This window comes from Oryzias melastigma, linkage group LG23 (genome assembly GCF_002922805.2).
Source record: "Oryzias melastigma strain HK-1 linkage group LG23, ASM292280v2, whole genome shotgun sequence".
In the NCBI taxonomy this organism is placed as follows: Eukaryota; Metazoa; Chordata; class Actinopteri; order Beloniformes; family Adrianichthyidae; genus Oryzias; species Oryzias melastigma.
In genome coordinates, this window is record NC_050534.1 from 3,472,968 (window position 1) to 3,487,165 (window position 14,198).

Consider the following 14,198-nt stretch of genomic DNA (forward strand, 5'->3'; position numbering starts at 1 on the left):
GACCTCAGCATCTCTATTGCCCTGTAGGTCATTTTAAACCAGGGCCTCCTCTGGCAAGTTTCTACCCCATTCCTATGGCAAGTTATGGTTATTTAAAGAAATGGCCGCAATAAAGAATTCTGCCACTAGGGGAAGCAAAGGAAAAGAAATACCAGCATAACAAGAGATCAAGAAATAAACAGTGTTTCTCGTCTGCGTAAAATGCAGTTAGGTTGCTCTAGGCTTTTTCTTTCACATTTCTGTTCCCATATATGAAGATTTAGTGTCATATCATTCCGGTGACAAATATTAGGGTGTATTTAGACTGGGAAAGTCCGTAGGTTTGGACCGAGCCCACTTAATTTGTTCCAGATCGAGTTCCGAATCTTGCATTTGGTCTGTATTCAGACTGGAGATTTCTGTTTTGGACCAAAGCTAGTAAACAAACCACATGACTAAAGATCTCTTCAGTCATTGGCCAGGAATTATGAGGCGGGTCACAACAACAAGAGAAAGACAGAGGTGCAGCGGTTTAAAATCCTTCTCAGGATAGTCAACGTATTAAAAAGTTATATTTCGACTTCCAGTTTTGAACGCTAGTTATACAAGTTATAAACTGGCCAATCAAATGCCTCGATGATAGCATGTGATGGTCCCACCTCAAATGTTCGAAGCGTTTGATTGATGGATTCTCAGACCAATCACTGCTTACTAACGTTGTCTGGTCCCAAAATGGCGATATGCCTACTGTGGAAAAGTGATGACAGAATTGACCTCATTTCATTGGAACCCGAAGTAAAAGATTTGTTTTTTCCATCTCTTTTCATGTCAAAAGTTGTTCCACTCCGAGTATGGAGCCTGTTCAGACTGAACCATCTCAAAGTGAACTGAAGTTCAGTATAAATGGAAATAAACCAACACCAACTGGAAAGATGGATCCGAGAGCTTGAGTGCATTCAGACTGAAAATCTGTTCTGGATTATCAGAGGAAACGAACTGGTTCACTTTCACCAAATCAAACGTGTCCAGTCTGAATTTACCCTTAGCTTCCCTTCCTCGATCAATGTTTAAACTGTTTGTCACTTCCGTGTTTTGAAAAGAACGGTACCTAAACGTAACTACTAAATCCAAGTCCCTGATTGACGTATTACGGTTGAATTTAGTGATTGGTCAAACCATGTAAGTTTCAGAAGTCTGAATTGCTGCTAATTCTTTACTTTTAGAAAGAAAACTTCTAGTTTATCTTCGCCTGGAGGTACTGTAGCTAGTTAAAGTTTCAACCAATCACTGTCAATTACTTTTAGTAACTTTAAATCACATTTTCAGTCTAATTCATGCACTTTTCTGACTTAATCACTCCACAAATTCAGATTTTATCTTCTGCAAAATGTCCCAAATTGAGTTTGTGGATGGTATTAACTTTTGAATGAGTGAACATCATTCATGCAATGCAATATGAATCAATTAGTAAATCAGCTGCAACACAAATCTCCTGTAGGAACAAACCTGAGCAGGTGAACAGACGTCTGTCGGCATTTTGACCATTATTCTGTTTGTTTAGCTTTAGATCCATTGCTAAGGTCGACAGAAGGAAAAGACTCATGAACACACAGCATGTCTAGCTGGGTGTACTTATTGTTGATTTAGTTATCAGTCAAACTTTCAGAGAGGTTTGAAACAACAGGAGGATTATGGGGCACACAAAAACAAACCCTTCCTTCTACTATATTCAGTGATGCAGATACATTTTATCTGATGTCCAACAACACAATCAGGAAAGCCTTGTTAATTAAATATGTACTTTTATTGTATTAACAATAAAAGTCATCCCTGTTCTTTTAAACTCTCTGCCTGCAGCCACAGAACTGCTCTGCTTTCTTTCTCCCTGGTTTACCTCTAGGACCTGACATTTTATTTTGAAAATAGAGGGAAGTTTGTCAGGAATTCATTTCCTTTATCCTAAGACTTCCTGTCTGCGCGATCACATTTACCAGAATTAGATGTTATTCAGATTCTGCACTTTGCTGCATCCGGGCTGCCTCACAAACGCAGTAAACCGTGACCACAGCTATCGACTACATTAGAGCCTGTTCAGCAGCTAACGCTACAGCCAAGCTCAGGCCTGAACCGCTAGCTCTATGCAGCTGTCTCCTCTAATGTTTGTTACCTCAGTGGATCACTTTCTGGATGGACTGAATGATCAGAAATGATCCTTAGAAAAGCAGCCTGGTGAACAGGGAGAACTGGAGGAGCAGGGTTGGGTTTGGCATCTGTTATAATTGAACTAGTGCTGCCACAAATGATTATTTTAATAGTCGACTAATCACAGATTATTTTTTCTGATTAGTCATCTAATTGTGTCATGCGCAGAGTGGATGTAAAGCACACATCTTAACCATCATTAGATTTAAACTACCTGAAAACAAAGACAGTGAAGATGATAATTTAATAAACTTTTAATGAATTGTGCAGCCTCTGTCCTTTATTAGTTTTTTGGTATTAAAACAAGATTAAACCAGAAAAGTTGCATTACCTGCAATAATGCTAGTGTGAGAGGCTTTTTGCTAAAAGTAGTTTTTTTAGCTGAAAATGGTGACGCAATTTACCTTAACTGTTGAAGGGATTTACTGAAAATGCAAAAGCTATTTGCTAAATGTTAAATTTGCTAAAAGACTGAAAAAGTTCGAAAGAGCACAGAAGTTGAACTTAATTTCTGAAAACGTTGTAGTAAAATTGGTGAAAAATGTATAATACATGCCAATTTTGCAAAAATAAGTAGTGTGTGGCTTAAATATGAGTGAAACTCCAATTTATTCCAAAAAATCATAGCAGACGTCAAATTAGCAAAAAAAGCTAGCTCGTTACCTAAATACTAACTAAACTCCAAAATAGCCTAAAATTCCACAGTAAATTCAATGATTCAAAAATGTTAGCCTGTTGCTAAAATAGAAGCTAATCACTAAATTAGCCTAAAACCCCCCGTTGATAACAAATTAGCCAAAAAAGGAAAAATTCTTACGACACGCCTGCTTCTGACCTATTTCACCCCTATCTACCCTTAACTCTTCACTATGACCTGTCGCCCGCAGCATACCCGTAGGAAAAAATGTGCAAGAAAAATGGTCACTCTCTGGGTTCATCAACAACCTACGTATTTTGTACGGACCATCTGCATGCCCGTACCGGTCTGACCATTTTTTGCCAGTATTATCCACCCATAAGGGTAGTTGTTACCATGGCATTTACTGGTGACTCTAAACGTCAATCAAGAGTGAATGTGAGTGTGTGGTTGTTTCTGTGGCCCTGTGATGGACGGCTTCTGTAAATGTTTGGATGAATGTTGTGACGCTGTTGTTTAGCTTTAACCTTTGACTCTTAGTGATGAGTAATCTCGAAGGGCTGTTTTGTTTCCTCCATTGCGTAGAACAGGAATAAACAAAGACCTTACAGACACGAGAGTTCAGAGCAGTGATTGAACAGAGTTTCCTGTGGTTTCAGGTGACGATGAAAGACACGGCTCCGTCAGCCGTCACTCCCACATTTGGGACGGGAATTTGCAGAAAGGGAGCGCATTATCTCTGTTGATTATTTGAGAAGCCTGCAGATGCTAATGGCGCGCTGGTTTCAGCTCCTCGGCTTCCAGCAGCTGCTGTCTTGGCTGCCGTCCACCGAGCGCACTGAGCAGCAGTCACAGACTCACAGACTCCAGGACAGAAGATCCACAGCAGCGGACGCTTCCGCTGGCAGCTGCTGATGCTGTGATGCCCTCTGGCACCACAATCCGCCTCTAAGGGCTCGGTTGAGGATGACGGGAGAGTTTCAGAGTCCACAGACCCTGGCGTTTGTAGGAGCAAAAACACAAGAAGAAGAAGCTGTTGCCCCAAAAACTTTGTTAGGATAGAGTCAGAGTAACCACACGTCTGCAAGGATCAAACCATCTATCTGTCAAACAAGGGGACAAAATCCAAAACAAAACCTTAAGTTTCAAGTTAAAAATGAGCGCCAGATAACATCGGGACATTAATAACAATAAAATAAAGTTATCTGGAGGGCCGGATAGAATTACACGGAGGGCCGGTGTAGGTACCACCTGTGCTCGGCCTGCTCGGGGGGTGTGGCTTGATGACGTGTAAGATTGCGATTGGTCCGGACAATTAGACCACCATCACATGACACATGGAATGACTCACTTCCGCTATAACGAAGCATGGACTCTTCCCGAGTGAAGAACCGAGGAAGTCCGAACATGTACCCAAAGAATCACAAAAAGGGGCGCAATATTTGCAACCAACCGCGAAAAACCTTGACCACAAAATAATTCAATCGAGGTGAATCATCACAGGATAGTGATCTTTATTTTAAAATAGAGAAATCAAGCTGGAAACGTGAAGTTTATGCTAAAGTTGGTGCTCGGGAATAGCATGCTAGCTTTTTTCTTTCTTTTTTGTAATAAACTTTATTATAAACATCAGTTTCAGTACAGAAAAACGCTGCAAAATAGCTACGTCGTTTGTCTAAGTTACCGTAGTGTGACGTCATCACTAGTCGCAAGCCCCCGAGCCGATCTTGCAGGCCGAGAACATGTGGTACCTACACCGGATCCGGCCCCCGGGCCTTGACTTTGACACACGTGTATTAGGGAATGAACTCAACACCTCCGTGTGTGTAGGTGGTGGAGTATTACAGTGGAACAGATGTGACTTCTGCATCTGACCAGCATTTCCTGATGCAAACAGCACAGAAAACACTAAAACTGACTGTTTAACGAGCACACACAGCAGACAGCACACACACATCTTTGTGGCAGCGTTTTACGACAGCATGTCAGATGTTTCCTCCTCTCACGCTGCAAGTAACTGTGCTTCCTCAAACTCCATCCTGAGCTGGTCGGACCCTCTGTGCTCGGAGCAGGTGGTGGATCAACCAGAGAACAACACGAAGCCTACAAGAACTACACACAGACACATAGAGGAAGCTGCTGCATCATCCGACATCTGCAGCAACTCCAGAGTTTGAAGACTTCAACCCTTTTAGGTGACAGGAGAAATAAATGGGTTTTTGAACTAAACTAACCTTTTCCTATTACTTTTTTTTTGTTTTCAAATAGAAAACACGATTGCCTACAGCTGCCTGCAGTCACCATGGAGGAAGAAAATGAAACAGCTGAGAACTGAACGTGTGAAACAAGTCGTAAAATATAGTCGGAGGCATTCCACCAATGAGAGGCGGGCCTTCATTTGCGGAAAGGATTCTGAGCGAATGCTCTCCCACAGTCAGAGCAGAGCAGCTTTACACTGAAAACGTGTCTTTTTCGAAACAAGTTAAAAAGGATAGAATACAAGATATTATTACTTTGTTTAAAAAAAAAAAAAAGAACTGCCGATAGAGCTTGTAGGATTTATCTTGGTAAGAATTCTTAAAATGGCGATGTACTAATTTTATAGGCAAAATGAAATGTGGAAACTAGCTCTAAACATTCATATTTAGGTTTATATTTATCTTAAAATAAGCTTTATCGCACAAAAATAAAACGTTTTAGGCATTAAAGTGGGTATATTTACTCATTTTCCCTCCAAAAATATGTAAGCGATAATCCTCGACGAAGTGTGCATTATCAGAAATTAATGCATGTTGTGGAAACCTGAACTGCAGAAGACAGTTGCTTTCGTGAAGTGGGTTAATTTCTGATAATGCACACTTCAATGTGAATTATCTCACCTATATCATCGCCACTTTCAAAATAGATAAATTAACAATCAATTTTTAGGACTTTATTCTTGTTATTTTTCAATTTAGATTGCTTTTTCACAAAAAGTGGATACCAAAGATGGCACGAGTTTGGTCTAATATCAAGTGTAGTAAGATATTTAAACTAGAAAGTACTTTGTGTGAGATGTTGTTTTTGCAGCTTTAGTCAATCTTAAGAGTGGGAGGCCAGATGCCAAACCAACAAAGAATAAACACTTCGTCAACGCCAGTAAAAGTGAGGCCTAATTATCTCCCGGTGACGGCGATGTGTTATTAAAGAGGGAAGAACGTCAGTGCCGGCGTAGCTCTGCCACCCGCCAACCAACACTGCTGATTCAAAACGCTGTAAAAAAAAATCCCAAAAGAAACGCTTCGCATTTTTGTGGCCTTTTCTCCAGAATCTACCATGCGGTAACAGCAGAACAGCTTTACCTCCTGGAGTCACCGGGGTTAATGGTTGTTGGGAAAATGTTTGTGGATCAACACTTAATCTGATTAGATGAGTGTCATCTTGTTCCCTCTGTCGTAACACCTCTTACCGTCGTTATACTGTTGTATAACATCACCCAACCAAAGGTGGAAACAGGACGTCCACTAGACTCAGAGCTGGGACTCAACAACATGACTGAGCCTCTCAACAACAGCAAGAGATGTGAGGCCAAAAAGATGGATCTTGGTGTCATTTTCTGTCACATGTGAGGAGCATGACGCCCTAGGCGAAACGTGATTTCTGCCCCCCACCACACACACCCACACAAATATAACAGCACACTGAAAAGAAACACTGTAGCTTCCCAGGATATATATATATATATATATATATATATAATATTGATTTAATTTGAATTCTCAAGAATTAAATATTAATCACTTTTTTTTGGTGCAAAATAATACGTCTCCCTCGCCAAGATGTGAACCCCCAAACTCTACAATGGAAGGCAGCTGTACCATCGTACTAACATTTATTATGTCATTCTCAGTATGTTACACGTTTTAACAGGCATCTCCAGTGTTTAAGTTTTAAAGAATTAAATATTTTCATTGTTAAAGGTTTAAAAAGAGGAAAAGAGAAAAAAAACCTAGTTAAATTCTTCTTTTCCAACAAAAAACAAGAGTAATTCAGATTCAGATTCAGAAAACTTTATTGGTCCCAGAGGGCAATTTATTTTCAACCAAAATGGTTGGGAGGTGAATTTCCAAGTAATTGAATGTAAATAAATCAGACAAATCTCTTCTTTGAGTCAATTTTTTCCTTTCTTTTTTGACCTTAAAGCTACTTTTTCATCCTTAAAATTTTAAAGAAGCACTAACAGATAACCCACTACCACCACCTAGCTTCAACAGAGGCTGCATCAGACAAAATTATTGATTATGTCAAAATCTTAAGTTATTTTATTCATGGTTTTAATTAGCACTTTTTTACATTTTAACATGAAATGATTGTTGTGTTAATTTATTAAAAGAAAAAAAACATGACTACAATTTGGTGCCCCTCCTGTAAATGGCATCCATAGGCGGTTGCCTAGGTCGCCTGTGCCCAGGGCCGGCCCTGCATTTGAGGATATTCTAAAGTCGATCATTGAAGACGTCTTGATAGTAAACGATACCAGTGACCTTAAAAGCATTTGGACATCCATGCACATCAGGGGTCCCCAAACTTTTTCTTGTGAGGGCCACATAAATCTCTTCTCATTCTTCTCTGATGGGGGGCGGGGTCGGTTTGTAGGCTAACAGAAAAACTGTAACAACCACAACCTAAATGTAAACAGTTATGGATTTCCAGAAAACAACACATTTTAAATAATTCATGCCTTTAATCTTAAAAAACTAATACTAAAACATTTTCAACCAGTGAAACCAATAGTCTATCCTCTCCATCATAGTTCAGACTGCAGAATGGTGAAATAATAATTCTTGATTGTTCTGATTGAGAAAAAAATAAAATGATGTCATAGTGTTTGGAGTTCTGGGTCGGACCCATAGCTTGGGGATCCCTGCTGTACATGATTTTTCTAAATTTCAACAAGGATGAAGAAAATATTACTTTTTTCATTTTCAGTACAATAAAAAATCATAACAGATTTTAGACTTTTACTCTGAAAATCTGACGTAAATTTTGATAATACTGATAAATAAAATGTTGTTATTGTATAATTTAAAATTAGACTTTTAATTTCACATTTCTGCTCAAAAATCTAAGGAGAAAAGTTTATTGAATTAAGTCTAAATACTGATATTTTTTGCTTTTCCCCACAAAAGTCTGAATGTTTTTAAATTCACATTTCTGAAAATAAAACATACATTTTATAATCTTTTGAATTCAGAAATAAGTTTTCTTTTATATGAAAGCACAAATGCTGAAAACAAAAAAAAACTAAATAGTCTCTAATGTCAAAATGATGTATTCATGAAAATGTTCTTGAAAGGAAAATCTATTTTTTGGAATAAAGATCTAGATCTTAATTTGAGACTTTTAATTAAAAAAGAAAATCAAGATTACAGACAGAACTGTTGTCAAACTAATCCTAACATGTTTAAATTCCAAACTGCTGTGATCCCAGAATCAGACATCAGAACCATTCTCTTCCTGATAGTTGTAATCCTAATCTCATCCTGAGGAACAGATTTCCTTGGTTACTGATATGAGAGTCCCTCACAAGTTTGTTAATCTGCAGAGATGAGGACTTTCCAGTGATGGGAGAATCCCGTCTCATCTTCCTTCATTCAGTTCAGACGGGACAAATCCACAAAACGGGTAGAAAGAAGTCTGAGAGACACTCACCATTTGCGTCTGGCTCCTGGGGCTGCCATTGATATCCTCCACCTTCTCGTTGGCTGTGTGAGACAGGAGGTGCAGACATGAGATCCCACTGAGCGCCCTGACATCCCAACATCCAAAGACCGGTGAGTGTACGCGCACAGATCCAGACTAACGCAGCATACGGGGGAGTGTGGAGTAACAGTGAGAGAGGGGGGGTCTGCATGAGAACCAAAGCTGCAGAATCTGTCAGCTGCCAGCGCAGACACTGACAGGCCGTCTGCCAGCCGAGCAGGAAGGGGAACGTTCCAGAGCAGCACAGAGGGAGGAAGAGCTGTGAGGAAGCAGCGCTCGGGTTAGTGTGGGACACCAGGAAGGTGATGAAGAGGAGGGGGGCAGAGGGATGAAGACGACATTCAAATGAAGACAAATCAGTGGAAGAGTGCTCTTTTTCTCTCTTGGTTTGATTCAAACTCAACTATATTTATATGGAACTTTTTCTGCTAAAAAAAGTACCATAGTGATTGAAATAATAGCCAAATACGTAGTTAAAAATAGCAATCAATACAAATTAAATAAAGAAATAAAATGCAAAAACATCTCTCAAATACAATCAAAAATAGATATTGATAACATTAATAAAATCAAACTACTTGACAGCTATAAAAGAGGATTTTTATGGTTTTTTTTTCTTAAAAACCTCCACAGAGGACAAAACTCTCACATCCTCAGACAGAATGTTCTGATGCAATCAAATCAAATCAAACAAGTTAAGGACGGGTCGAATAGGGTAAACATTAATTAATTAACTCTAAAACTACATTTTAAATTTAAAACTTTAACATAATTATGAACTAGATATATACAGTAGTAGTATCTGCAATAATGCTAGTGTGAATGCTGTAAGCTGAAGATGGGAGTGATGATAGTTGAAGGTGCTGAAATTGATAACTAAAAATGCTTAAGATTATAGCTGAAATCACTGAAGCTACTAGCTGAAAATGCTAAAGCTGATAGCTAGCTAAAATATTAGCGAAATACCAAATTAGTCTAAAAAAACAAACAAACAAAAAATAGGTTAGCCAAAATAGCTAACAGATAGCTGAAAAAATAGCTAAACCTCAAAATATATAACTGTAAAAACTTAAAAAAAAAAAAAAAACTGTAAAGAGATAACGTAACAAGAAGTGTTGTAAAAAGGGGTGGGAATTTTTCTTCTACTCGCTCCTTTTCAGGCACATTGTTTGCTTTACCGGTAAATTTGTATTTTTTTAATTCTTATATTTGTATTTTAAATTCTTATTTTAATTTTCATTTTGTGTTTTTGTTTGAAACAAAAAAAATTGTCTTAAAATACTGAAAAAAAGTCTAAATTTGCCAAAATGGCTATCTTGTAATTATTAGCTTAACTCCAAAACAGTCCAAATAGCTTAAAAAAGAAAAGCCTAAATTAGCCAAAACAGCTAGCATGTAGCTGAAATATTAGCTAATCTCCAAAAAAGCCTGAAAAATCATAGTAAATGCCAAAACAGTCCAAAAAGCTAACAGGATTCCAATAAAACTATAAAACCGTGACTTTTTTACAGAATTATGAATAATAAAAAGGCAGGAATATTATTTCACAATAAATCAACTTAAACCTTAAATAACTTTCAATGTTTTACTGTCCATAAAAATATATTTTATCAATATTATACAAGTTAGAAATATGATATTTTTTTGGCTGTTTTGGAGTTTCAGCTACATGTTAGCTGTTTTGGCTAACCTTTGTTTTTTTTAGGCTAATTAGGACTTTAGCTAACATTTTAGCTGTCCATCAGCTTTAGCGTTTTCCGCTATTAGTGATTTTAAATTCAGCTTACAGCATTCACACTAGCAGTATCACATGCAATGCTATATATCTGGTTCATAATTATGTTAAGAAGTTACTGTTTTAAATTTTTTAAAAATGTACTTTTAGTGTGTTCACTAAATGTTTATCCTGTTCAGCCCCCGACCTAAGATGTGTTTTAGATTTTGGCTCCTTGTGCGATTGAGTTTGACACTCCTGCTGTATAAAGATTGTAAATGCTATAAAAACATGTCAATAACACCATTTTCACTGAAGTGGGCTTCAAGATCCTATTTAAGACTGCAGGTACAACGAAAAGTTTATTTATTTATACATGAGATTTGTTGTTTTTAGGTTAAATCGTACGGTTTGCTTCAGAAGGATTTCTACTAACCACTTCTAACCACCATGACAAGTAATCCATATTTTGAACCCATTTATCCACTGATTCACACTTTCCCGTTTTCCCACTCCAACAACCATGAGCTAATGAGCTCTGTTGTAACGTCATTACGACAGACGGTCGTATCGAGAAAAAAATGTGAGACCTATTCACCAGAACTGGAGACAATTTAATGCTATTTAAAGCCTTATTTTAGTCAAATTAAATTTAAGACCTTTCCAGACATTGGAACCTGCTGCCCCATGCTAGTCATGTTACAGTTAAGACCATTTGGATTCATCAGACTGACGTCTGTTAGCTTTAATAACCAAGCCAATGACATTATTGTAAATAGTATTAGTCGTGCTGGGCTTGGTGTTTTTCTTGGATTGTTTTAATGAATAAACTGAATTAATCTAGAGGAAATGTCATTTGGTTAAAAGAGTTAGTGGTGTTTTTCATAGACGAGAGTGTGCGTGTGTGTTAGTGTGTGATGATATTACAACAAAGGAATCTTTTACGATACAAAACAAGCTTCATCTGACGTTTTTGGCGAAGACAAAATTCTCCTGCCTCTGAAGTTTATCAGCTTTGGCCATAAAGTCAAATAAACATTGACAGAGAGATAATAGAGGAAATGACAGCAGACTCTATCAGTCATGTCTGTCTGTGACGGCTTTTGCTAAAGCAGGAAAAGTCTTCAGTCATTCATGAGTCCGTCAGTGGGGCAGAAAAGCATCAGACTTTGGTTGTTTGGGAAAGTTGTGAGTGTAGACCTTCTTCTAACGTGGCATCTAATCATCTATGGCAGCAGTACGGTCACACCAGAAGCATGATTAAGCCATGGTAGCAAATTCAGAATCACCAATAGCTGCGTTTTTAATAAAATGACCACTGAAGCAATTTCCTATAAAAAAATCATTTACAGTTATGTGTCAACAACTCCTTGGATATTTGTTGTTTTAGTCAAGATACTTTCTATTTTGTAATTTGTGAAATATTAGGAATGGTCTAATAAAATTGATTAATCAATTTGAATTGATTTAGGCTTAAAAGATCAATAATTGATTAATAAATATATAAATCAATTTAACACATAAAGCTAAAGTCCGCTAGCTTGATGCTAACGTTTAATGGAATTTCCCATAGAAGGGGAAGTGGTTGAATTTCCAAAAAGCTCACCTTCAAACTCCTCCTTGAGCATCATTAGCCGTTGTGCTATCCTAGTCATGTTTACATTAAAAGTGGGGTCATCTGGACCCCACAGAACAGCACGCTGAATTTTATTTTTCAATGATTTTTTTGTATTTTCAATGGTGTCCGTCGGACATTAAATCCTGTCCACCTTCATCTAGATTTGTCATGGGACGAATAACACATCAATGTAAGACTTGGGTCATCTGGACCCCATAAGAGAGCACAAGGGTTAAATTATTATCGCTTTAACTATTGCTTACTCTTCAAATAAAAAGGCAAACAAATGTGCTAAACTAATACTAAAAAGACTCTAATAAAAGCCCCCCTCTTATCCTCCTTCTCCCCTGCCTCTGCCATGGGGAGATATTTATTCATTCATAAATGTGCATGCATGAATCTGATCAACAGAAACTCTCAGAAACAGGAGCAGTCGTGAAGCCTCAGCTGCTCTGCCTCGGTTACTCAGCTTCGTTTAGCTTGATGAGCCTCCTCTGAGCAGTTAGCCTCACCTCGGTCTGCTGATCAGTAAATATGGAGTTTTATGTCTCTGTGGCTAAACTGGTAGAATCATTTGCAGAGATGAGACTTCCTCAGCAGGTCTGATCCACACTTTTATTATTTGTTCTATTTGTACCTGGCAAAGAAATGTTTTGAAAGGGTTTCAATAATCATTTACAGGATTTTTATTCTCTTTTAAAGGTGTGTGTTAGTATGTGTTGTACTTAGAGTTGCGTAAAATGGAAAAAATGATCACAATGTCTTTTATTCAGGTTAAAAAATATTACTAAAGTCATTTTCCTAAAAAAAATGTTGGCTTTTACAGAACAAACTTCCAATCAGAGCTAAAGCTGTGCTAAAACGTCTTTGGATCACATTTCCAGCAGCAGCTGTTGGGTCAGGAATGAATGCAAATGTTCAAAGAGCTGCATTTTATCTGCTGCCTGCGAGCGAGAAGGCCGATTTACATCCGAACATTCAAGCAGAGATGCACTCGTGTGCAGAACACCTTTCTGAGAGGACGGGGAGAAAGCTGCAGCAAATCTAAAGGCTATCAGTGAAGATAACCAAGACAAACAGGATCACAGCCCTCCAACTGATACTCAAAGACACAATCACATTAGGGTGTTCTTACAGACAGAATCCCAAGAGACCTGAAGAATTTGAAAAAGCTTGAAAAAAAAAATAAGATTAAGAAAAGTGAAAACGAGGAGGAGACACAAACAAACAAAGCGGCGAGGAGTGTGAGCTGTCAGGGGAGCTGCTGCTGCTGCCGCTGCTGCACTGCTGGTTGTTAGTCAGAGATGTGTTCTGCTGCAGCATCAGCTTTTAAACACATGCGGCAGATTTAACCTGCTCATCATCCCTTCAATGCATCTGCTCAGATAGATTTTGTCTTTAGTCATTTTTATGTCGCCAATAAGAAAATAATTACTAAACTGAAAATCAAACCTTCATATTGAACTGTAAAGTGATTGATTTCCTGTGTCTAAGCAGAGATACCCAGACTTCCATCTCTACAGGAACTTCCTCCAGTTCTGCTGGAGGAGCCCCTAAGGCCAGCAGAGAGACATAGTCCCTGCAGCGGGGTCTTCCCCGGGGGCTGCTCCCTGCCTGGTCAACTGGCCTCTCTTTGGCTGAGCTCTTCCCCTAGTCACTACCCAAAGCCCAAAGCGCCTCCCTAAAGACACGTCCCATTATGGGACTGTGACAGCAGCAACAGATGGATGGAAGAATGAACGAGCAAATCAAATAGAACAGATGTGTGAACGTGTACCTATGATCTGGATGATCTGTGCCAGCAGGACTCCATCAGTCACGTCCTGGCTCAGGTCCTTGATGAGACGCGGGCAGCCAGACTTGGCCAGGTAGTGGTTGGCCCAGTCTGTGTATATCTGCAATCGAAAAACAGATGATGAGAAAAAGTGGCAGACAGGATCACCGGTGTGTATTGCTCTTTATCTTCAGACACAGCAGCACAAAATGAGAGACAAAGAAGCTAATACAAAGTTGAAGGAGGGATGATGTCCTTTTGGAAAAGACTCTTTTAGCATTCCATGTTCCTATGATCTGCCAGCCTTCAGGACCAGATATTTAGATGGAGGATGTGCCTCGTGTTTTCCCTTAAGATGCTTGAACCCTCGAATTCCGTCCAAGAAAACAGGCTCATCCATGTTTTCCCGTCACTAATCCAGATCTTATTTTAACTAGGCCAGAAAGTGGGAATGGTTTCTACCCTCCATGCTGGTCAGAACAAATGTCCACTGACAGGCAGAAAAGAAGCAGCTCCTGAAACATGGTTTTAT

General features: G+C 38.6%; 1 protein-coding gene across 12 annotated transcripts in view; it reads right to left on the minus strand.

Annotated features, from left to right (window-relative positions):
* The window catches only part of nav3 (neuron navigator 3), a 435,160-nt gene that overhangs the window by 137,528 nt on the left and 283,434 nt on the right, over positions 1-14,198 (minus strand). For all 12 annotated transcript variants that reach the window (XM_036210349.1, XM_036210350.1, XM_036210351.1 and 9 more), the window contains 2 exons: positions 13,670-13,787; positions 8,510-8,562 (listed from right to left, as the gene is read on the minus strand). In XM_036210349.1, the coding sequence (XP_036066242.1) occupies positions 8,510-8,562; positions 13,670-13,787 (171 nt within the window). The remainder of the gene's footprint in view (positions 1-8,509; positions 8,563-13,669; positions 13,788-14,198) is intronic.